The sequence below is a fragment of the Leptonotus elevatus genome, chromosome 8 (genome assembly GCF_054856555.1).
Source record: "Leptonotus elevatus isolate MCC_2025b chromosome 8, RoL_Lele_1.0, whole genome shotgun sequence".
Taxonomy (NCBI): Eukaryota; Metazoa; Chordata; class Actinopteri; order Syngnathiformes; family Syngnathidae; genus Leptonotus; species Leptonotus elevatus.
Window position 1 is genome coordinate 19,520,183 of NC_141246.1, and position 25,243 is coordinate 19,545,425.

General features: G+C 39.6%; 2 protein-coding genes across 5 annotated transcripts; both read left to right on the forward strand.

Moving 5' to 3' along the window:
* The first annotated feature begins 8 nt into the window (after positions 1-8).
* slc26a11 (solute carrier family 26 member 11) lies at positions 9-10,783 on the forward strand. 4 transcript variants are annotated; one of them, XM_086083160.1, is made up of 17 exons: positions 9-114; positions 895-1,063; positions 1,136-1,282; positions 1,365-1,609; positions 1,887-2,079; positions 2,248-2,333; positions 2,565-2,583; positions 2,680-2,787; positions 4,122-4,300; positions 4,807-5,084; positions 5,175-5,282; positions 5,652-5,707; positions 6,211-6,351; positions 6,432-6,559; positions 8,349-8,448; positions 8,530-8,663; positions 9,754-10,783. In XM_086083160.1, exons 4-17 carry the CDS (start codon positions 1,397-1,399, stop codon positions 9,856-9,858), a joined length of 1,848 nt encoding a protein of 615 aa, XP_085939286.1. In that variant the 5' UTR covers positions 9-114; positions 895-1,063; positions 1,136-1,282; positions 1,365-1,396; the 3' UTR covers positions 9,859-10,783. The 4 variants fall into 4 exon arrangements, with proteins under 4 accessions (XP_085939286.1, XP_085939284.1, XP_085939287.1 ...); XM_086083158.1 differs by having other exon boundaries at positions 2,565-2,787; XM_086083161.1 differs by having other exon boundaries at positions 2,565-2,787; positions 4,807-4,879; positions 5,171-5,282.
* A 4,942-nt stretch (positions 10,784-15,725) lies between these two features.
* On the forward strand, positions 15,726-23,926 carry LOC147170146 (uncharacterized). Its single transcript, XM_086082744.1, has 11 exons — positions 15,726-15,753; positions 15,851-15,936; positions 17,352-18,131; positions 18,995-19,435; positions 19,551-19,865; positions 19,954-20,162; positions 21,263-21,414; positions 21,574-21,816; positions 23,184-23,343; positions 23,441-23,516; positions 23,611-23,926. The coding sequence occupies exons 2-11, from the start codon at positions 15,873-15,875 to the stop codon at positions 23,628-23,630; spliced, it is 2,460 nt and encodes an 819-aa protein (XP_085938870.1). The 5' UTR covers positions 15,726-15,753; positions 15,851-15,872; the 3' UTR covers positions 23,631-23,926.
* The last annotated feature ends 1,317 nt before the right edge of the window (positions 23,927-25,243 follow it).

Sequence of the window (25,243 nt, forward strand, 5' to 3'; positions counted from 1 at the left end):
GTTACCACGTGACGTTTCACAACCGGAACTTTCGGAAGGCTTATCTGGGATGCTTGTTGGGAAGTGGTTCGTACGGCACAGATCGGCAAACGAGAACTTGGGAAAACCGCAATTGTAAGAAGGAACGACATGTATTGCTCATATTTGATAGTTGCATTGCATTCCATGTAAATGTATTCGTTTTGGTCGTTTTTATGCTCGTGATCTAGGTTTGAATATTTGAGTGATTGTTTAAAGTCACACTTAGTGTAGTGCACTTTAAATAGTCTTTAATTAATCAATATACATATCCACCGTTTTCAACGCGATACAACCAGTGTAGCATTAGCAATTGTTTATATGCAATAGTGCAAACATGAATGTGTATACAGCTGTCATATTTCCAAATTTCTTCCATGTAAATTCTGACTATTAATATTTCTTTTTATTTTAACTTTTCTTTCCTTCACTTTTATATTTTCTATTGCATTTATATGTTCAATAAACCAATATAATATCTGAGAGAGAGAGAGAGAGAGAGAGAGAGAGAGAGAGAGAGAGAGAGAGAGAGAGAGAGAGAGAGAGAGAGAGAGAGAGAGCTGTTGCTTGATCGTGAAAGTCGTTCAACGTGTATGTCATATGATTCTCATCATCTATAAACGTGTTATTGTAGCTGTGATTATATGGCTCGAACCCACGCGGCCGTTATTCCTCCTGTTTGAGAGTCGAAGTCAGCGAAACTAACACCAGGCTAAAAAACACTTGGGCTTTTAGCGCCTGTCTGGTTAGCACCACTTAAGCATTTTGAAGAGTGAGGTGTCATGTGCTTTTGCACTAACTCATTGGCAAGTCCTAAACTGACCTTATCACTTATTGATCATTGACTGCTGCAAGCGTTGTGTTGGTCCTTCACAGACACACAGATCGCCACAGGCTGCGCGTTTTAAGTCTGCCACCTTGAGATCACCGGTTCAAGACCATGCACCAACATCCACAAGGATGTCCTTGGTGTCCTTGAGCGAGAGTCAGACACAGATACCCTGTGTGCTTAAGTAGTCACTACTGTGATGGGTCAAATACAGAGGTCAGATTTCATAAATGTGTTTGTACATGACAAATGGAGTGTTCTTCACATGCATTTGCTTTGTGCTTGAAGTTCAGTGTGGAAAAAATCAGGGACAAAGCGAGAAGAGCAGACAAGGTCTTTTCCAGAATGTACGAACCAAGTGAGAGGAACAAATCTCCAGTCCAATAACATAATGAGTCACCTATAAAACAAAAGGAGGAACTTTCATCTTGCTGTGTAAGTAGATTTGATATTGTAACTATGTAGTCATGTTACCCTTATTCACACTTGTGACTTCTGCTAACATTCACCTCAACAGCTTCTCCTTTTACACATACAATTTTCTTCACCATGGACCAACCTCTGCTGCAAAGAGAGACGCGAGACAGAAAAATAGGCTGCTGCTCCAGCAGGATGCTAAAGGGATTCTTGCCCATTCTCTCCTGGCTACCCAAATACAATCTTAAATGGCTGCAGATGGATCTCCTTGCTGGCCTCACCGTCGGGCTGACAACCGTCCCGCAGGCTTTGGCCTATGCAGAAGTAGCAGGCCTTCCCGTGCAGGTGAGTCCTATCTTTGATTTTTTTAACATTTCAATTTAGAATAGGCTTTCTTTAACCCTTGAAAACATGTCAGTTAGAAATCCAGGATCGCAAACATATAGGATTTTCGCTATTCCTGGCAGGGCTTGGTCGCCTGGTCCGTATCCCCCTGCTGTTATAAAGTTTAGTTTTCCCAAACGTTTGACTGAGCTGACTTTTCGCCCTCAGTGTTATGACTAAAACTGATCATTTGTTGCATAATTGTGGCAAAGTTGAACACAATCATTTTCGCACACAGTACGGGCTCTACTCTGCCTTCATGGGAGGCTTCATGTACACCTTCCTGGGGACATCCAAGGACGTGACGTTGGGTCCCACAGCCATCATGTCCCTACTTTGCTTCTCATTGGTGGGGGGCGAGCCGCATCGAGCCGTACTGCTTAGCCTCCTCTGTGGTCTCATCCAGGCTTCACTGGCATTACTGAGATTAGGTGAGGGGAAGGGAACGACCTCATTTTATAACACTTGACATCAGAAAAACAAGAGTTGTCACATTCCGTATGAGGATTTGTATTCATACGACGAGCATTATGGTGTTACATACATACTTTGCCGCCCTCTGCAGGCCAACATGTGAAATGTAAACTCCTCCATTGCAGGCTTCCTCTTGGACTTCATCTCATTCCCTGTCATTAAAGGCTTCACTTGTGCTGCGGCAATAACAATTGGCTTTGGTCAGGTGAAGGTGAGGTAATCATTGTAATTTGCAATTGCACAAACACTCCACACCAGTTGTTAAAACACACTTACGAGAGCAATAATAAAATGCCCTCTGAATGTCCTCATATGACAACCAAGAAAGTTGATTCAACCCAAATAACAACCAAAAAAATAGCATTATCGTAGCAATATTTTGGCAAATATTCTCAGGAACAAATACATCTTTATGAATCAAGATTTTTAATTCTATTTGTAGAATATCCTGGGACTCCAAGGTATTCCCCACGAGTTCTTCCCACAGCTTTACTACACGTTTTACAAGATGCCAGAGGCCCGAATCGGCGATGTGGTCCTTGGTCTTGTCTGTGTAGCGTTGCTGGTGATGTTGACGTTAATGAAAACAAGTCTGGGACCTGATGATGATGCTCCTAGCCGGCTCTCCAGGACTGCCAGAAGATTGGTGTGGGCTGTTGCTACAAGTCAGTACCAATGTACAACACTCCATTCACTTGGCGCACAGTGTGTTTGCACTATAGTTTGTTAAAGGGGAAGTCAACCCGCCTTAAAATTTTTGACAATAATATGTTCTATGCAGCCCCACTAGTTGTGGGAATGCTTTGTTGTTTCCAACCTTTATTACTTATTATAACATTTTATTCTCCTAACTTATTTGCAGAGAAACAACTCCCACATAATACTTCAGATTTACACCGTTCAAATTTCAATATGCTTCAAATAAAAAATGCACGCTTCTCCTGGTAGGTATTTATCGTCGGATTCCACATTACTTACAGTAAATAAATAAATAAATATCAACTTTTCCCCATTCATTTTCAATGGGACTGACATTGAACTTTTTCTAAGTCCCACTTAACCAGGAGGTCACGGGTTCGAATCCCACCTCCGACTGTACGTTGCAAATATATCTATGGCAATTATGTTTAGTGATATAAATGTATACCAACTTACTATCATTTTAGGAAATAATAATTAATGAGTTATTTTCACATAATTTATCTTTCAATTTACATCATAAGCATTCCACATACATTCAGATATTAGCGTTCAGCAGCTTTATACTGAAATTATATACAATTATATACAATTACATACAATGTCACTGATCTTTCGTGGGCAGCAATGGCTCAGTGGCTAGTGCAAGCGGAGCTTTGACTGGTAAACAGGAGGCAAGGGTTTGAATCCCACCTTAGACAAGTTGCAGTTTGTTTTCTTTTTATTCATTTATCTTTCAACTACAATTAATACAGTCATTTTCACATAATTTATCTTTCGCTTTGTTTCATAATCATTTAGATTAGCATTCAGCTTTCAGCATTCCCTCGCAATTTCTGCAGAAATTGCACTTCGTCTAGTCTAAATATGACATTCTGGTTAATATTGCGTTAGTGGAATATGAGTTAAGCAGCTAAATCCAGCAGTTTTTATCAATATCAGAGGGAGGCCATTTTGCCACTTGCTGTCGAGTGAAAATGACATCACTGTTGCTCAGGTCTGACGTAACAACCAATCACAGCTCAGTTTCAGAAAACAGGTGAGCTGTGATTGGTCGTTGCCTGAGGCCTGAGCAACTGTGATGTCATCTTCAGTCGACAGAAAGTGGTAAAATGTCTGCGCCCTGAGATGGATAAAAACGGCTGGATTTTGCTGCATAACTCATTTTCCACAAATTTAATAATAATCCGAATGTCATGTTTAGACTAACGAGGTCACATATAACGTATGTGTTATTGTCAAGAAATGTTTAAGGTCCCCTTTAAATGTCTTTTGTGTTTTGTGTTTGTGTTTTGATCAGTGCGTAACGCCCTCATAGTCGTGGGCGCATCTTTTTTCGCCTTTTCGTGGGAAGCGTATGGCCTTCACATCTTCACAATTACTGGAAAAACCTCCCAGGGGCTTCCACCCTTCAGGCCCCCGCCCACCTCGGACACCACCGCCAATGGCACTGTAGTAACGTTTGGAGAGATTGTAGAGGTAAGGAGTCCTTGTGTGAAAATGAAGTCAACCCAAAAATTGTCTTTACGACTATATTTTGTACTCTATGTGCCCCCACTAGCCTAAACACAGCATTCTGATTAATGTTGTTGTAATGCAGCAAAATCCACCCACTTGTATCCATTTCAGGAGGCGGCCATTTTGCCGCTCGCTGTTGAGTGAAGATGACATCACAGTTCCTCATGCAGGGCTCAGTTAACGACCAATCATGGCTCACCTGTTTTCTGAATTTGGTCATGTGACGTACGCAAGCTGAGCCGTGATTGGTCGTTACATGAGCCCGAGCTGAGCAGCAAGTGACAAAATGGCCGCCTCTGAGATGGATATACGGTGGATTTTACTGGTTAACACATATTCCGCAAATGTAGTATTAATCACAATGCTGTGTTTAGACTAGTGGGGGTGCATAGAACATATTGTAAGAAATGTTTTTGGTCTGTCTTCCGCTTTAATGTCTCATGACTTGCTCTTTATACGGTGCACAGGGCTTTGGGGGAGGTCTAGCTGTGATTCCTTTCATGGGACTGCTGGAGAGCATTGCAATCGCAAAAGCATTTGGTGAGTTTTCCAAGGGGATGAAGGTCCAGGTGGGTAAGAAACAACAACCATACAGCAAAAGCAGTGTACACAGTGGTTGTTCCAAGAATGCCTCTGATCGTCTCCTTTATACATTTGTAAGTCACTCCCTATTATCGGCACTAAATATGGACTATGCGCTGACTACCCCTGTCTTGTACGATGGCATCAACAGCCAATTTTATAGGTGTCACACAAGTGCTTTTCTACTCGGCAAGATATTTTGGCCAGTGTAATACTGGGCCAAGCGTTTGACTTCTTGTTTGTCCTCAGCCAGGCAGAACAACTACAGAATAGATGCTAACCAGGAACTGCTGGCAATTGGGATAACCAACATCATGGGCTCCTTTGTCTCAGCCTACCCTGTTACCGGCAGCTTTGGCAGGTCTGTGTGTGTGTGTGGTCTTGTTTTTGTTGCATATTGGGGCCAACATTTCAGGATTTTCAGGAGTTGTAGGGCCCACCCGTCCATGTGGGGCCATTTACCTGGGCCCCACAAGTTTAGACCTCTCTTTGAGGGTCAAGACTTGGTTTTAGAGTTTAGGTTTGAATTGGGTGATGGTTGAGGTGAGGGTAAGGAATAGGGGTAGGCAATCATTATTTTTGATGGTTGGGTTTAGGGGAAGGGGCTAGGAAATGCATTATGGCAATGAGATGGCCCCACAAAGATAGTAAAACAAACCTGTGTGGGGGGGGGAGGAGAAGAAGAAGTGTGGACAGTGCGCTCAGATTGATCTTTTGTCGTCATGTTTAGGACTGCCGTGAATTCTCAGACTGGGGTTTGCACTCCAGCTGGAGGGATTGTCACCAGTGAGTCCACACACTTTTGCATTTACGTACTTTTAAAACTTTATGAAATCAGCCTTACAACAGTGCATTTCTTTTATATCTGTTTTTTACATGATGTCCCTCGAGATCTGTATGTACAATTTCACCATAAACAGAAAATGTTCAGTTTTGCTTTACTGCCTGTTAACTATAGGCACAACAATAAACATTGTTTTTTATTATGATTGTGAATTAATATCACCCTGCTATGTCAATGAATGCAGAGCATTATTAGATGTTTAAAGGCATATTTTCTCCAACAGTTTTTTATGAAACGTCATTGATTGGACTGTGCCTATGTGCCCATTGCTGTGGCTGGACCGTGTATGTGTGTCGCACCCACAAAGCCATCTCGTAGTAGCTGTCAGTAGATTCCATTGATATTTGTTGAAGTGACATGGAAAATGTACAGATTTGACACCCTGGCTACCAGAAATCATTTGAAAAAATACTATAATCTAGTTTTTCTTTTCTTTTTTTGTCAGGTGTGATAGTGTTGCTGTCTCTGGCGTTGCTCATGCCGGCCTTCTACTACATCCCAAAAGCTTCTCTTGCTGCTGTTGTCATCTGTGCGGTCGCTCCCGTGGTTGACTATCACGTTGTGGTGAAGATGTGGCAGATACATAGTATGTTCCTGCATTTTTTTTATTGTACAAAGTGTACAAATGTACACGTTTAAGCTCACTCTATGTGTTGTCATCCCCAGAGCTTGACCTCCTTCCCTTCCTTGTGACATTCCTGCTGAGTTTCTGGCAGGTGCAGTATGGAATCATAGGCGGTGTCGCTGTATCTGGAGCCTTACTGGTATACACCATGGCTAGACCTGGAATAAAGGTATTCCAGTACAGTTTATTGTTGATGGGAACATGTTGAATTTGAGCTTTATGGCTTCAGCAGCTTGTCACTGAGGCAGTAGTCCTTGAGCTACATATTTTGTAACTTTTCTCGCACAGAAAAAAATGGAACTTTAAAGTTCAGTTGTGCAGCTTCAGGTAGCTTTGCTGGTCATAAGAATAATCGAAACACAGGGAAAAAAATAATAATCATGTGGATTAGAACGCCTCTCACATGACTCAATTCAAACAATCACATTGTTTATTCAGAGCAGCTTTGCAAGTGCCATGAATAGTTGTGTGCTTATGTGTGCATGAGGCGGCCGAGCAGTCAGAAGAAGCAAATTCAGTGGAAACGGATAATGCCGTTTGAAGCTGTTCAGTTCAGGGGTGCTCAATATGTGATCGAAAAGTTGATCTCAAAGGTAGTAATGGTAGATCGCACGACATTGCATAACATAAAAAGAAAACATACAAGTACATGTTCAAATAAGGTGCTGAGTTGCGTTGGAGGTCCAGAATTTTAGCTCGCTGGTAGCGCTCTGTGCTCCAAAACTGGTTTGATCCCCGAGCGGACCCCCCCAACCCACCCTGGGAGCCCTTGCTTCAGGTTATTTAAAGGAATACTTGACTCATTGAGCCATTTTCAACAATAAGAAGAACAAATATTTTGTCTACAATTAATGTGATAACTTCATGAACACTTAATACCTTTAAAAAATATGTATTTTGCCACATGCTGTCGACTGAAGATGACATCACCTGTGCTGAGGAAACAGGTAACGAATGACCAATCATGGCTCAGTTTGCTGACTAAACCCAGAAAAAAGGTGATCTGTGATTGGTCGTTACCTATTTCCTCAGCGCAGGTGAAGTCATCTTCATCCATCCATTTTCTTAACCGCTTGCTCACAAGGGTCGCGGGGGTGCTGGAGCCTATCCCAGCTGGCTTCAGGCAGTAGGCTGGGTACACCCTGAACTGGTTGCCAGCCAATCACAGGGCACACAGAGACAAACAACCATCCACACCAACAATTCAGAGTGCTCAATGAACCTGCCATGCATGTCTTTGGAACGTGGGAGGACACCGGAGCACCCGGAGAAAACCCACGCAAGCACGGGGACAACATGCAAATTCCACCCAGGAAGGCCAAAGCTCGGACTCGATCTCATGTCCTCTGTACTGGGAGGCGGACGTGCTAACCAATCATCCACCGTGCTGCCATGTCATCTTCCGTCGACAGCAAATGGAAAAATGTGGTTTTAAAGGTACTGTACATGAAAAATAATGAAGTTATCAAATTAATTCAGGACAAAATATGAACTTTTTACTGCTGAAAATGGCCTAATGAGTCAAGTAACCCTTTAAAAACAATGCCCAAGTGTTTTATTAACATGCCTGTGATACATTTTGGTCAAATTACCTGAAGAAACAAGATTTACATCTCACCATCTACATCTATACATTTCTTGTCTTGCTAAAAATTAGCCTGTTTGCGAGGGCCGAGCTGTCTCACGCACTCTTAACCCCGCCAATGGTGAGTCCGGCTTTGGTTACCATGACTACCAGGGGTGGAGCTTGGTTTGCTCTGCATGCCAAATCTGAGCACAGAGGTTGGGCAAACTATTAACACAATAAATGTATTTTCACTTGTATCTGTACGACCAAAAATTGAGGCAGACAAACTGTTTGTTAACTACAAACGGTCGTTCTGAGCGATCCATTTCTCACAACCTGCATCTGCGCTTGTGCTGATTGTTGTTGTCAAACACGTGTCTGCTGTGCGCAGATGTCTCATCAAGGCGTAATGCTCATTCAGTTGGCCAGCGGGCTCAGCTTTCCTGCTGCAGAACATCTGAGCCACATCATACGCACTCAAGCTTTAGAGGGTAAGATGTGTTCGATCCAAACGGCAAACAGTCAAGAGTGATGTATTGTTGACAGTTTTTTCTCTTCCCAACGTTCTGCAGAGTCTCCCCCGCGCTCGGTCGTGCTGGATTGCCATCATGTCAGTGTGATAGATTACACTGTGATTCTTGAGCTGAGCGACTTGCTGAGGCAGTTCAAACGGCAAGATGTGCATCTGATCCTTTCCGGATTGCAGGTAGAACCTATATTCATTTCATTTCCCTCCCCCCAAACCACCATGCACGGCCTGCCAGTTATCCAGAAAGCAGCTACATGGCTACTTCTACGCAAAATACCTTCTCCTGTCCTCATATCCCTTCAGTGGCTCCCCACTTTCTACAGAATCCAATTAAAAATACTCTCAACCGCCTTCAAAGCTCTCCAAAACGAGGTTTAAAGGGGAAGTCAACGTTAAACATTTCTTGGCAATAATAGGTTTTAAGATGTAACCTCACTAGTCTAAACATGACATTCTGAATAATATTACATAATCCAGCCATTTTTATCCATCTCATCCATTTTGCCACTTACTGTCGACTGAAGATGACATCACAGTTGCTCAGGGCTCAAGCAACGACCAATCACAGCTCAACCTGTTTGTTCCTTTAAGATGAGCTGTGATTGGTTGTTACCTGAGACCTGAGCAACTGTGATGTCATTTTCACATGACAGCAAGTGGCAAAATGGCCGCCTTCTGATATTGAAAAAACTGCTGGATTTTGCTGCTTAATATTAACTAAAATGCTGTATTTAGAGTAGTGGGGCTGCATAGAACGTGTTATTGTCAAAAACATTTTGGGGGGTTGACTTCTCCAGACAGGTGCTTCATTTGATTTGCAAAATGGTACCATCCGAAACCATGGGCCCTATTTTCATGCCCAACGCAAGTCTTGTGCAAAGCATGCTCTTAACTGTTCTCATGGGTGGAGTTTTTTTTTCTTTTTGTATTTTTACAGACAAGCACAGTTAGGAACATTCATTTGCACCGTTGTGGGAGTGAACACGGCCGACTTGCTTCCCGGCCAAGGGAGTGGCTCCTCTCATTCCCTTTCATATTAGCGAAGGAAAGGCACATGGTCTACATGGCGGAAGCATAAATTGACTCGCTGGTCAAGTTGGCCTCTGTGAAGTGGGCTCTTGGAGACTGCTTTCCACACCTGATTATGTGTCCGTGTACTTTTAGCAATTTGTGTATTTGACGTGTCCCGTAAAGTTGATTGCTTGTTTACTATATAACACCAGAATGTACATTGTAACAGACATTTTCTTGTTGCTTCCTCCACCAGCCAAATGTCCTGGAGATTCTTTTAGCTGCGGATCTGGAGGGCCTCCGATATGCTGACGATATTGAGACGGCACTCCAAATGGGATCAGAAAACCTCCATTTATAATGCAGGAAGTGTCCAGCCACTGTCCGAGCAACAGATGTTCAATGATGGGTTTGCCTGCAGTTCCTCATAAACAGACTTTATGCACTTTGATCTCCAACGCGGACTCCAGCTAATCAGTTTCTGCTTCCACCATGCCAAGGGTGTGCATCGATATTGAACGGCACGAGAGGAGTTGTTTTGATTGGTTGCGGAGCAAGTCTACACAAATACCAAAACTAGTCTAGCCTTTACGTGCGGCAGTTTTGCGCTGCATATAGATCCCCAAACGTGTATTTGATGATTGTTTATAACCTATTATTTTGTACGTTTCTCATCATATTTCATGAACTAAAAATGGAAATGACCTCAGATATTGCACTATTACTGCAACAGGTGGCAGCGTTGGGGATGACAAGAATGAACACTTTTTAAAAAATAATCCTCTTAAGACAGTGTTTGTCAACTGCTGTCACCCAGGGCGCCACATTTTCCTATTGTTGCGACCCATTTCTGTAGAAGTTAAGAATTATTTAAAAATAGCCTTGGAAAACACATACTGTATTTAGTATATTATCGGCACTCTGTTTGATGATGGAGAACACTTGTGGCATTATAACACTAAAAGAAAGCATTTTTACCTATTAAACCATACCGTGATATAATTTTTTTTAATTATAAGGTGTAATGTGATCTACTGCACCAGACAAAATAATTTTCCTTAATGATTAATGAATTCTTCACACAAGCTCTTAATTTGACAAGGCCCAGTATGACAAATCGTAGACGGGAAATACATGTTTGTTTTAGTTAAAAGAATGACCTGATGTTTTTGACAGCACTTCTGTACCATATCTTAAGTACATACTTGAAATGTATTGTGTTTAGATTCTTCCGCGAAGAGATTTTTTTATAATTCAGCTAATAAAAGTACTGTACATTTGCATGATTGGAATGATTTCATTTTGAATAGTTTAATGAAAACTAAAGTCTAACTTAATATAGTGTTTGCTAGGCACAAGATGGAAACTGAAATGTTTTTTCTGTCAAAGTTCAACAAGTCACAATTTTCTCAGATGCTCTTTTACTGCTTTTACACTAAAGTTGCTTTTCATAAAATTTTGGCTACACTGTAAAAAGATTGAATTGCTTCCATTGGTAACACACAATTGAATTAAAGTAATCCAAAGTTAATTAAGTTTAATGAACTCATAATTAATTATGAATTAATGAACTCATAATTATGATTTAATGAGCTCATCATTAATTGCGACCCTTGTGAGGACAAGCGGTTAAGAAAATGGATGGATGGATATTACATTTTTATAAACTTAATTCAATTGTGTGTTACCAATTGAAGCGATTCATTTAAGTTAGATCAACAATTCTCTTTTAGAGACTTTTACTTACTTTTTACTTTGATTTAATTTTACTACTTTAAATCCAAAATTAATATATTACATTTAATGAACTCATAATTATGATTTAATCAACTCACAATTAATAAAACTTAATATATTAACTTTGTATAAACTTAATTCAATTGTGTGTTTCCAATTGAAGCAATTCATTTAAATTAGATCAACAATTCCCTTTTTAGAGACTTTTACTTACTTTTTACTTTGACTTAATTTTACTACTTTTAATCCAAAATTAATATTTTAAGTTTAATGAGTGTGTATTTTTACTCTTCTATTTTTATTGTGGAGTTGGTTTGTTTATGGTTGGATTTTGATTCTGTAATAAAGCATCATCATCCACAATGAACTCATAATTATGATTTAATCAACTCATTATTAATCAAACTTAATATATTAACTTTGTATAAACGTAATAACATTTTGTGTTATGGAAGCGATTCAATTAAGTTGGATCAACAATTCTCTTTTCAGAGTGTACAGTAGTTGAGTATACTGGTTTATAAGACACACTGACCACAACTAATGCCATACCAAAATCTGCACCACAATAATTATATCTATAATTATTCAGAGAGTCACATTTATTCAACATTGTCCTCTTCTCTGAATCCACTGGACTCTTTGTCTTTGGTGATGATTTCCTTTTACAACGGCCATGTTGATCACACTTGAAGGATGCACGATAGGCACTGTGTTACATTTTTGGCATGATGATTTGACTGCCGATCCAAATGATTCACTGCGCATTTGATTCAAACACTTAAACAGTTTTTTTGTATAGCACATTTCATGTACAAGACAATTCAAAAGTGCTTTTTTTTTTTTATTAAGAAATTAAAAACATTACAGAAAGAGAAGCAAAATACTATTAGACATTTACAAATAATACAATCATCTAAAATAATTATACAGAAATGATTCAAACCAAACTGCAGATCAATTTAAAGATAGCGAGCGAATAAGGATTAAAAAAAGAGGATAAAAAATGGATTTAGGAATGAACTGACAGTTTGCGCCGACCTCGGCTATTCTGGGATTTCGTTCCACAGGTGAGGAGCATAAGAACTAAATGCTGCTTCACTGTTTAGTTCTGATTCTGGGAACACACAAACGACCTGTCCAAGATGACCTGAGGTGTCAGGATTCATAAGGTACTAATACATTGTGCAAGTATTCTGGTCCCAGATTATTTAGAGATTATAGACCAGCAGCAAGATTTTAAAATCTACTCTTTGAACCACAGGAAGCCAGTGTCGTGATTTCAGGGCAAGTGGGATTTGGTTAAAAATAATAATAATGATAATAATTCTCAATTAGACTGTACAATAATAATAATAATATTAATATTATTATTAATAATAATAATTCATTACACTTAGAAACCCTCAAGGATGCTGTACAACAGTTAAAAAAATAAATAAAAATTCTACAGATTAAATAGAATTATGACGAAAAAGCTAAAAAATAAAAGAAGCAGTATGGTTTAAAGTGTGTAGGCGATCTTGAACAGGTGGGTTTTTAGTTTGGATTTGAAAATGGTCAAGGAGGATGAATTGCAGAGATCAGGAGGCAGAGAGTTCCAAAGCTGAGTAACAGAGCGGCCCTGCTCCCCATAGGCGGACAGATGGAACAGTCAGATGAATCAAAGAGGAGGATCTGAGGGCGCGAACTGGAGTGGTAATATGGAGGAGGTCAGACAGGTATGGAGGAGCGAGGTTGTGAATGACTTTGAAGGTAATGAGGAGCAGTTTGAATTGTATGCGGAATTTGACCGGTAACCGTTGGAGTTGCTGGACAATAGGGTTGTTATGCCGATGGAGGAGAGTCTATTGAGACGGATGGCGTGTGAGACACTATCAAGGGCCGATGACAAAGGAGACGAAAGGCGGACTGAAAAGGCTCATATTTGTTTGATGAATATGAGTGACGTTGAGTGGCGACTACTTTTTCAAGGAGTTTAGAAATAAATGGTAGATTGGAGATTGGGCGCAGATTCTACAGCTACAGTTTTGAACAAAGATGGGACAATGCCAGTGGAAAAGGGAGGAGTGAATAATGGCAGAGATGAACGGGAGTAATGAGGAGAGGCAGGGTGTGACCAGAGTTGTGGGGAGAGGATCAAGTTGACAGCTGGAGGACTTGGAGTTGTGGATTAGGGTTGCAAATTGGGAGTGAAAAAGTGGAGAGGGGCTGGCAGATGGGTGGGGGTTCAGGTATGGAAAGTTGCAGAGAATTTGCATAAAGTTCGCTTGACTTTGACATAACACATACAGGAGGTGCAGTTTTAGTCACTCTCGTTGCACGTTTATAAAAAAATATTACTACTATTCTAATAATAATGAAATAAATTAATAATATTCATAATAAAGACAATAAAATGGTTACCATGATTTAAACACGACTGACTGTGACATCAACGCGTGAACAATGAGAATCAACTCGTCGTGGTCAAAATCACAAGAGAATTTTTTCACTCTGTAGTTCAAATGGCTTCAATGATGTGCTCAATAAGGTAGACATGAAAAAATATGCCTTCATATCCAGACTGAAGTGTCACCATTTATTGTTGTGCAATGAATGACCTGTGTAGTCTGTGATAACACCGCTCACAAGTGTTTGAGCAAGCATGCTTACACAAAACATCCCGAGAAAGAAAGCTATTACTTATTAATAATGTGTTGTTGACGTTTTTGTTAATGTGACAATATCCCCACATTAATGGTTTCCTTTGCAACATTCATTGTGTTTCTTTTCGTGTTGACCCAATTCACATTTACTGGAATGGAGAGTGCTCTTGGAATAAATCAATAATTGACTTCAAAAAAAACTTTTTGAAACGTTACGGGAAGGAGTATAATTATTCCAATTGTTTATAATGATAAAGAGTGGCGACCACTCTGACAAAAAAAGTACCTATAATCTAATGAGATTATTATTTTCTTATTATTTTTGCTTTTCTTTTATACATTTGAAAATAAAAGTTCATTTATTCATTCATAAATGGAAAAACTTTATTAAGGGACAGAATAACCAAGTACCATATTGTAAGTATTAGGAGTGTGAATTGCCTAGTACCCGTCAATTCGATTTGTATCACGATTCATATGTCACGATTCGATTCAATACCGATTAATCTCGATACGAATCTATAAATTGATTTTTGCGATTTTTTTAAACTCAAATTTAGAAAATACTAATCAGTAAACTTGTACAGGTACACTGTAAGATTTGTATGAAAATGTATTTATCTGAAAATTCAGGCTTACAACTGAGCTACTGCATTTAACAAACAGGTTGCAGTCTGTTTCATGTTTGAACAGCACTGAAATAAAATATTAAGGCTTAATGTTCCATTAATATAACATTCTTCTATGCTTAATGTGTAAATCCTAACCCTAAGAAAGACGTTTTGTTGAATATTCCAATAAAACATTTATGTTTAAAATCTATTCGGCCGCATATTGAATCGATTCGAGAATTGCGCGCTGTAATATCGCGATATATGGCCGAATTTATTTTTTCTAACACCCCTAGTAAGTATGCTGCACAATAATCTGCTGTTTTTCCTAATTAGGCTGTTTGTATGAGTAGTACGGAAGAGGATTAGGGCCAGTGACGAGAGAGAAAAAAAGTTTGGCAGGATTCAGCCTTAAATCTCAGAATTCTGACTTTAAAGGGAGAATTCTCACTTTAATCTCAAAATTGTCACTTTAAAGTCAGAATTTAGATTTTATTCTCAGAATTCAGACTTTGAAGTGATAATTCTCACTTTAATCTCAAAATTGTCACTTTAAAGTCAGAATTCAGATTTTATTCTCAGAATTCTGATTTTATTCTCAGAATTCTGACTTTAAAGTGAGAATTCTGACTTTATTCTGTGAGAATTCGGAGAATAAAGTAAAAATTCTGAATTTAAAGTGAGAATATTAGTGCTACTATTATTCTCACTTTAAAGCGGGAACTCTGAGAATAAAGTCAAAATGATGACTTTATTCTCAGAATTCCCACTTTAAAGTGAAAATTCTGAGAATAAAGTGAGAATCTGGCAATCTTTTTTCCTCTCTCTTCACTGGCCCTAATCCTCTTCCGTAGAGTAGAATCAAAGCCCTTGCAAACATTTTTTTCAATGTTCTCAATGTGACAATTGATTTAGAAAAAATCTATTCACTCCCATATCATTCCATGTGCTAGACATTGACATTTTTGCGTCACTACTTTTCATTTATCACTTTTTTTTATTTATTTGATCTTTGTCCTACATTGAATTTCGGTAATGTGGGCTTTGTATGCCAGTTCTGTTTGAGTGTTATTTGATTGTATGTCATATTTACCAATCCTCCTATATCAATGCTGTCAAGGACTTATTTTGTGTTAGACAAATGATTGCTTTGTATGATTTTATGACACCAAAAGCTGGCCTAGAGTATAAATTCTCTCACACTCTCCTCACCTGCAACATTATCCGCCACTCTGGGGATTCCTTCTTTCATTTCTCAAGGTAACTCACAAACTACCATTATTTTTCTGGAAAATTAAGAATTTTTTTTAGGATTGATTTGCAATCAATCTGTCTAACTCGGAGAATTGTCTTTCAGCAACTTGTGTGTGTGGTGCATCATGAGGAGGTCGGGAGGGCTGTTATTGCTCCTAATCCTGCTGCTCAACACTGGAACAATTTCAGGTCTGTATACCATTTTTATATAATCACACCAAAATCTTTATGTTGGTCTTTTCTTTTCTGGCAGAAAATTGTACAGTCATATTTTGAAATTTAGAAATAATGTCCACACAAAAATGTACATACTACAACATATACTCAATATTGATAGAGCAAAACTCAAACTTTGGTCAAAGATTTCAGTATCAAGAGCTCAGAAACATGATTGTGACAAAGCACAAAAAACGAGCAACATTTTTTTTTCAAGCAATTTTCTTCTACTTACTCTATCTATACCACGTTACCAGATATAGAAAATGGATGGATGCATGGATGTTCAAGTAAAGAAGCTTTCTTGTGACATTCATCTCTGGATGTTTGTGAGCATGAATCGCCTGAACGGGATAAGCAGTGTAGAACGCTGACAGATGGAAAAACCTGAATCAGCTCCAAATTTCTCAAATAAATGTTCTAAGTATTGCAACGATATTACAAGTTACAACGTAATAGGAGTTCAAATATATCCCTGATTTTCAAGTAAGTTTTGCAAAGGTGTTATTCCTGAGTCAAGGTAGAAAACTATCTTGAACAGGAAGTGTTTCCATTGCATTTTTAGTTGACTAAAAAATAAATAAATCTATAACTACAAAAAACTACTTACCATTGTGATCAAATTGGATTATTAATTTTTTGGACTATGACGTGTCCTATGACAAATGTACAATTAGTAACCCATTTGAATTGATGCAGGATTCATTAATAAATGATAAACGAACAGAAATAGTGTATTTGGGGCACTACAGGGTGATTAAAAAAGAATATGGCAAAATCCTCATGCAATATTTCAAAAATGAAAAACAATGGAAATCTGTAACTTGGACACAGACAGCACGGACAACAGCTATATATATATATATATATATATATATATATATATATATAGAGAGAGAGAGAGAGAGAGAGAGAGAGAGAGAGAGAGAGAGAGAGAGAGAGAGAGAGAGAGAGAGAGAGAGAGAGAGAGAGAGAGAGAGAGGTAAGGGACAAAGAGGTTTTAAAAATAATTTTTTAAATGGCACCTGGTATTTTTGGGATTTGCATGTATTTGTGTAGAAACGTCTTAGCTATTTAACCATGTAAAGGAACAGGTTCTACATATATAACCACTTTTTGCCAAAATAGTCATATTTAAGTTTAGAACTTGATTTGTGTCAACTCTGATGTCATAAATACAGTAGCCTACATAAACTGGATGCGACCGATGTGCTCACACGCTTCACTGTAAATTTCTCTTCTTCTTCACTGGTGTGCTGCTGCATTTCCCAGTAGTTTTATGAGTATGTCTTCAGCTGGGAGAAACCACATTTTCACATACAGATCAGGGCAAAAGATCTGAACACCTCAGCGATGGACATAAATATGTGAACTTTTCTTCTTCTTAGGTACCGTTGTTACCAGCTGTGATCCGTGCCATGAAAAAGCAACGTGCCAAGAGTCACACGAAAGAGGCGACTCCTTCACTGGCTTCTCGTGCGTCTGCAAAGAAGGCTTTGTAGGCGACGGTCTCGCGTGTTACAATACCTTAGCCTGTAGCGATGGCTCTTGTTGCAGCCACGGTTATGAGTGGGCACCTGGCAGAGGCTGCGTGGACACTGACGAGTGTTCGCTCCCTGACCCACCATGCGCGGCACCTCTGGATTGCCAAAACACACCGGGCTCTTACCAATGCCTAAAGACTGCCTCACTCAGATCCGGAATTTCTTCACAATCAGTCCAGTTCAGCTGTGGAGACACCGTTTGTCCATCAGGCATGGACTGCATCGGAAACAGATGTACTGACCCTTGTCAGAACTACACAGTCCTGGATGATGACTGGCGTTCGACACAGTTTCGGTATAACAATTCCAACCAGGCAAGATGTGACCGAAATGTGGAGTGGAATGGCTGGTATCGCTTGTTTCTGGGGCACGACAGTGCACGTATTCCTGAGAGATGCATCCCTGAAAACATGTGCGGAACCCATGCAACTCTGTGGATAACACAACCTCATCCCACACAGTCGAATGTGATTGCAACTCGTTCTGTGTGCAATGCGTGGGAAGGAGAATGCTGCCATTTTCGTTCACACAACATCCATGTCAAGCTTTGTCCTACAGCAGCTAGCAGCTACTACGTGTACAAACTTGTGAAGCCATCCACATGCCGACTTGGTTACTGTGCAGGTACTGCTCCATTGAAACATTTTACACTCACATATAAACCGTATAGCAGTGGTTTCCTATCCGAACCCTACTTTATTGAAAAATGAAATATGATTTATTGTTTTGTTTTCTAATTTAAGACATAGATAAAGGCCGGGTTTACGGGTGAAGAAAATGAACAGGGAGAGACGCCTTTTCATCAGATCTGGCTCTCTTCACCTTGTGTTCAGAAAGTGTTGTGTTCTTGTATTCCCACTCTCCATGCAAATTAAGGAAAAGTTCCTTGAGTTTTGCTCAACTTGGCATTGCAAATCATGCAGTTAAGACGCTGACTCCCATCACTCAACTCAACTCTATATATTATACAGTACTTTAAAACAACCATTGGTGTTTTCTTAAGGTGGAACCCAGGGACAGCAGATAAAATGAAAACAGCAGAGGCCCCAGAATTGAACCTTGTGGAACACCATACGCTCCATTATACATGTGAATTAATATTCCACATTTTTGCCAGACCACCTGTTTTGTTTTTTTGTGCTCGACTAGTATGAAGGGATAACAATAATAAAGAAAATATAACAGCCGCAAGTCGACTACTGAGCGCACCAAATTCCCTGCAGCACAGATAGGCCAAGCAATGTAGCGTGATCACCTGCAGCCAATCATGGCCAAGCGGGGCGTATCATCACAAATCATTTGAGTCGGGTATGTGTCTTGACCTCTGACGCACCCCTAAGACTGACTCATGGATCCCCTGGGGTTTAATTGAACCATGGTTAAGAACCACTGCAGTATAGTATAAGTATAATATTACTCAGTCATTTGATGTAAATGTCCACTTGTTCTTGAAAACATCTGCTTACAACAAATCTCTTTTTTTTCAGAGGTCAATGGAAATGGTTATTTTACACCAACCCCTGAAGTTCATACAACCGACCGAGCGACAGAAGTTGGACAAACAACACAGGAACTCCCACAAACAACACCAGAGCTCCCAGTAAACATAACTGAGGGGGAGGTCCGTCTGGCTAATGGTGGAAACACCTCCTGCTCCGGCAGAGTGGAAATCTTCCACCGTGGACAGTGGGGAACAGTGTGCGATGACATCTGGGACCTGAAGCACGCACAGGTGGTGTGCAGGCAGTTAGGCTGCGGTAGGGCCCTGGCGGCCCTCAAGAATGCTCAGTTTGGGCCGGGCAGAGGGCCCATTTGGTTGGACACCGTCAGATGCACCGGAAGTGAAGCAAAGCTGGGCGAGTGCAGCCACCAAGGAATCGGATCGCACAACTGTCATCACTCTGAGGATGCTGGAGTGATTTGTGAAGGTAAGAACTAAAGGAAGCAATTACGATAGTTTTGCTAACTATATACATGATGAGATTTATTTTTTCAGTTTGATGAATTTTCATGAATCGTACAGTAAACGTGTTGTTGTGTTAGCTGCTTCACCCGTGAGGCTGGTCAACTCTGACAACCGCTGCGCTGGAAGAGTTGAGGTCTACCACAATGGCCAATGGGGTACCGTGTGTGACGACATATGGGACCTCACCAATGCCAAGGTGGTGTGTAGACAGTTGGACTGCGGCAGGGCTCGTTCAGCACTGCACAGTGCAGCTTTTGGACAGGGCAGTGGACCCATCTGGTTGGATAATGTCCGTTGTTACGGAAATGAAACTTCCATAACAAGCTGCAGACATCTTGGATTTGGGAAACACAACTGTGTCCACAGGGAGGATGCCAGTGTTATTTGTGAAGGTAGCTTTTATATATTTGTATTCAATAAAGTTTTGGCATAATTACATTTAAACAATGAAAGTAAATAACCCATATATTTTTTGTTTAGATGAAGAACCTTCACTCAGACCTTCTCACCTTATTTGTGACCCCAACAAAATCCAAGTGGGCCTGGATTCAGTTAGCATAACAAGTGCTGGTTACAACGCATTCTCTGGCAACCTGGCAGTCCGTAATTGTTCCTGGGTCCGGGTGCAAGGTGATGTCGTGTGGTACGAGGCTGACGCAAAGGCAGATGCCTGCGGAACCACGCTGACGGTAAGTCACCCCCCCAAAAAACACTACACCTTGACACGTTTATTTTAGGCCACATTTATTTAAAATGCCTTCTACAACTCTGCTTAAGTGGATGTCATGTATGATTATACAGTTTACTACAGTACAAATCACAACTTCACACCAAGTAATGAATGTTGTCCACAGGTATCTTGATTTAAATCTCATTTTCAACGAATTGCTAACCTTTTGGGGGAGTTTTAACAGAATGCCATAGAAAAGATTTATTCTGAAAGTCATGAGTGCAGTACTTGTTTATTTTGAGCACTGTAACCAACCAACTGTCTGTCAGCTAACAGTGGCGAATGGTAAAATACAGTTGTGCTCATAAGTTTACATACCTCTAGCGTACCTTGAGTAGCTTGCAAACAGATTTTGAATTTGAATTCGTCAAAACGGGACCTCAAGGAAGCAGCCAACCAGGAACGAGCGTGAAAACAGCCCACCAATGAGGAGCGGGCGTTCACACAGCCGGCGATCTTGGGGGGAAATTAGTCCCCAAATTAATGATGCAGATTTTGATTTTTTTCTGTCTCTTGTCCCGACACCGTCATTCAGACATGCCAAGGAAGCTGGAAACATACTCAACGTAACACGCCGCCTACGCTAAGGCTAACTTCAAAATAAAGTTCACCAAATACTGTAATGCATTGAATGCAGTGGACTTTGAAGTTGGGCCGCGTTGTCGGACTAACTAGTCTAAACACGGCATTCTGATTAATATTGCGTTTGTGGAGTTAAGTAGCAGGTAATGACCAATCGCGGCTCGCCTGTTTTCTGAAGCTGAACTGTGATTGGTTGCTAGCTGAGCCCTGTGCAACTGGAATGCCATTTTTACTCGACAGCAGGTGACAAAATGGCTGCCTCCTGAGATAGACAAAAACAGCTAGATTGTGCTACTCATATTCCACAAACGCAATATTAATCAAAATGCAGTGTTTAGACCAGTAGGGGCATATAGAACACGTTATTCTCAAGACAATTTTTGTGTTGACTACATTTGCATTCGGGAACAAATCGGATCACATTTCAACATCAACATTTCAACAGAAAGTTTATCCTAACCATTTTCTGTCTTTCAGACCAACCGAACACACGCCATCTACTCCAACAGTTTATTCATCTACCCATTGAGCAACACATCTTTCTCTCCTGCTCGGAGACTTCCTTTCTCATGCGCCTATCCCCTGGACGCAGACAGCAGATTGAATTTGGCTGTCAGACCATTCCTTGCGTAAGTAGTTGTCACAACGATAGCCATGGTCAAAACTTAGTATCAAGTGAAGCAAATAGATTAAAAAAATAATAATTTTAAATGACATTATAATTATCCATGAGAGTAGAAACTATGACCTACAATAGGTTGATGATAACATGTGGTCTTTCTTGACAGTCTGGATGGTGCAATTGTTGGCTCGGGCGACAAAGCCAGAGCGTCCATGGTCCTGTACCGCAACTCCAGTTATGCAGAGCCTTATTCAGCTGGTGTGGTGGTCCTTCCAGTGGGCTCCCCATTGTATGTGGGGGTCTCTGTGGACAAAAGAGATCGCAGCTTGGCAGTTGTTTTGGAGGACTGCTTCGCCTCACACTCCTCAAACCCTGACCATCCTGAGCGATACTCTCTCATCCAAAACAAGTAGGTGTCTGGCTCTGCTCATTAGGAATGACTGTACAGGAGAACTAGACCTGTGCAATTTCTGGAGAAATTATCATTATTATATGAAATTGAACTTTGACTAAAGTCTGCTCCAATCGCGATACGAACCCTGGTCTGCGCTAGTCTTCTGCCCTAACCAGATCTGACTTGTCAAAAAAATTGAAACATTGCTTAATTGAATAATGTGGAATAATACAAAGTTGTTATTGTACAATGTGTAGTGAATGTTGTCTTTGAAAATATGGGTGGTGAAAAAATGGATGTTAAATAATTGGGCAATGATTATTAATGAAATTGGACTAAAATCTACTGCAACCAGGTCTCAAACCTGGGTCTCCCACACACTAGGCATCAGCTATTAACTTTTTTGCTTCTTAAAACACCACATAATTGTATCGAATAATGTCGAATACAAAACCCATTACAGATGAATGTAGATTTTATGGGCTTAGACCACATTAATGATTAAAAACTCATTTGCTCCCCAAAAAATTATAAATACGTTCTATTTTTAAGTGTCCCAAAGACATATTTATACTTTGTTTTGTTATGCTAGAGCATACAGAAGGCTTTGATGCAGCCTCTGAACCAAAGAGAACGGTTGAAGCAAAGGTGGCAGCAGAGTATAAGAGATCAACCAGGGCCATGTTGAAAAAAAGTTGTTTTGTCCACAGTTTGAAATACATTTGTGAATAATGATGAAACTTAGCTATATTCTAATGCTAATTGCTGAAAAACGGAAACAGATAGAAATATACTATTTTCCTGATGAAAGAAGAGACTCTAATCTTTCTTTTGGTAGGTTCCTTGTTTTTGTAGCAATAGAACATAATATTCTGTGGGCCTTGCAAAATCAGTCAAAGTCCCGTAAAACAGGCGGGAGCGAAGGGGATTGCTTCACTGAAAATGGCTAGGAGTGAATGAGTTAAGCAACACATTTCATGCAGATCCTTTAGTGTCTTGTGGAAAGGAACACATTTCAATGTACACTTGTGATCTGGACAATGCACTTTATCATCTGCGCCACCGCAGCAAAATCAAACACCTAGGACTGATGATGAGTGGTATTTACTGACTTACTGCAGAAAGTTGCATGTCTGTCCCAATATAAACAAATGGGGACATTTTTTTATGTAAAATATTCAATTGTGGGGAAAAATAGTATGTGATTTGGAGCATGTTGAAGTTGGAACGGTGTAAATCGGATGTATTATGTGGGAGTAGAAAGAGGACAAAAAAGTGAAGAGAATATTAATAAGAAAGAATCGGAATAACGTATGTGTGAATGCTAAAATCATGCATTTCAAAGGTGATGATAACCATTGATCTCCCCTTGATGGTATTAGATGTCCCAGTGACCGCCAACAAGTGTCCATAGCTGAGAGTGGCTCATCCCTCCGGGCTCGTTTCGCTGCCTTGTTCTTCCTGCTTCAAGGGGAATACCGTGATGTTTACCTGCACTGCAGTATCAGCCTGTGTGACCAAAAGAGGCACTCTTGTATTCCGGTGAGTAATATACTGCATTCTATTTGATTAACATTGCTCTATGTCAATTATTGCTATAACGTTCTCCTATCGCTTTTCACTTACTTCCACCACGTAGCCTTGCACAAGGAGAGCACACCGCTCGGTGTCAAACTCTGCTCCAATGAAGCCAATCACCATTGGCCCAATCACTTGTAAGCATACTCACTCAGGTATCAGACTATACAGTATGTTGACAAAATAGAAATAATAAAGACATTTTCTCCCTCTTTTCTTTTTTATTTTCAGGGGATAAATCATCTAAGTGACATCCTGTCAAACAATGACATCTTGTTTTTGATTAAGTGATATAAAATAGTAAAAAAAAAAATTAAAAAAAGATGAGCCGGCTGACTGAGCAATAATCAACAATCATTCAGAATTTAATTCAAACCTATGGCTAATTCATTAAAATGAGAAAGGTACGGGGAACTGAAGAATCCAGAGAAGATCCACTCAAGCGTGGGGAGAAAATGCAAACTCCACAATGAGGTGTTTCAACAGAGATTGGACTGGGATCTCCTGACTGAGAGGCAGACGTGTTAACCACAAATCCCACTGTGCTGTCGCCACATAACAATTTCTTCCTTTTGTCAGTGACAATCTCTGTCAAATAATAATCAACAAATCATCTTGAAAATAAAGGATCCGATCATTTTGGAGCAAAAAAATGTCTTGTGGTCTTTACAGTGGCGGTTCTAGACAGTTTTGCCTGGGGTGGCAAGGTTATAAACCCTCACACAAATACACAGACACACACATACTCAAATACACGTGCACACTTCTAATTCAATTTTAATTTTCTGCATTCCCTGGCAATTTTATGTATGTCACATAAAAAAAACGCAGCTTAAAACGCAGTCCTTGGGCTATGCAATAACAATTTTTAACGAGTTGGCTAGGGGTCCACAAAGGATTGTTTTGCTAGTCACCAATAGTACAATTAGTCGACTAATCGGATCATATGTATCTCAGCATATCGCACCAGCGAGGAGCTCCTCTTAGTCTTATGTAACAATCATGAGATTACAACTTGAATTGTTTAAGTATGTACAAAATAAAAATAAAGACAACTAAAAGGATTCAACTTCGATTAAAATTTGCAGCTTATAGCAGCATTCCTGACATGCTTATAAATGATGGTGCAACTTGAATTGAAGCCAATACTGTGGCCTTAACAATTTTAGCTGTAAATGTTTCGCGCATTTTAAAATGGAACCAAAAACTATACTCTTCTTTTACACAATCAGGAAAATTCACTGTGATAAAGAAACCTAAAGCAAACACTTGTGTTGGTTTTTAATTTAATTTTTATTCAACCATTATCCAACTTTTTTTTTTGCCTCAATAGTACGTTCAATTTAAAAGAAGTAAACTGATCTATACAAACTGATCTATACAATTAAAATGAGGTATGAACCTGAAATGAAAAAAATAAAATAAAAATAGGGGTGTCAGGCATGACTTCAAAGTTAACTCATGAATAATCTCAAATTATATATCTGTTCTAATTGTACAATAAAATAATTTTTTCTATGTTTTCATACTCTTGTTAACATACAAGTGGATTTTTTTTAATTAATAGAAATATGGCTGTGTCTTTTAGTCATTTCATAACAACTCATAAAATAGAGTTAAAATTAAAAAGATGTACTGTACTGTAAAAAAGGAGTATGATTGCCACTAGATGGCATAATTGCATTTGTAAGACATTGGTGACAGCTCAATGCATTTTTCTATTCAAATTAAGAGCGATCTAATCTTTAACATGAAGTAACTTCTGAAATTTTGCACATTTTTTAAATTGTAAAATACAACTTGACCACAGTCTCCACGAATATATGCATTATTATTAAATTTATTACTGCTAAATTTTGACATG

Coding starts and splice junctions, on each gene's coding strand:
- LOC147170146 (XM_086082744.1), top strand. CDS start 15,873: ATGAGGAGGTCGGGAGGGCTGTTATTGCTCCTAATCCTGCTGCTCAAC. Junction 19,866..19,953: donor TGCCAGTGTTATTTGTGAAG/GTAGCTTTTATA, acceptor TTTTTTGTTTAG/ATGAAGAACCTTCACTCAGA. Junction 23,517..23,610: donor CACCATTGGCCCAATCACTT/GTAAGCATACTC, acceptor TTTTATTTTCAG/GGGATAAATCATCTAAGTGA.
- slc26a11 (XM_086083158.1), top strand. CDS start 1,397: ATGGACCAACCTCTGCTGCAAAGAGAGACGCGAGACAGAAAAATAGGC. Junction 5,283..5,651: donor GTTACCGGCAGCTTTGGCAG/GTCTGTGTGTGT, acceptor CGTCATGTTTAG/GACTGCCGTGAATTCTCAGA. Junction 8,449..8,529: donor ACGCACTCAAGCTTTAGAGG/GTAAGATGTGTT, acceptor AACGTTCTGCAG/AGTCTCCCCCGCGCTCGGTC.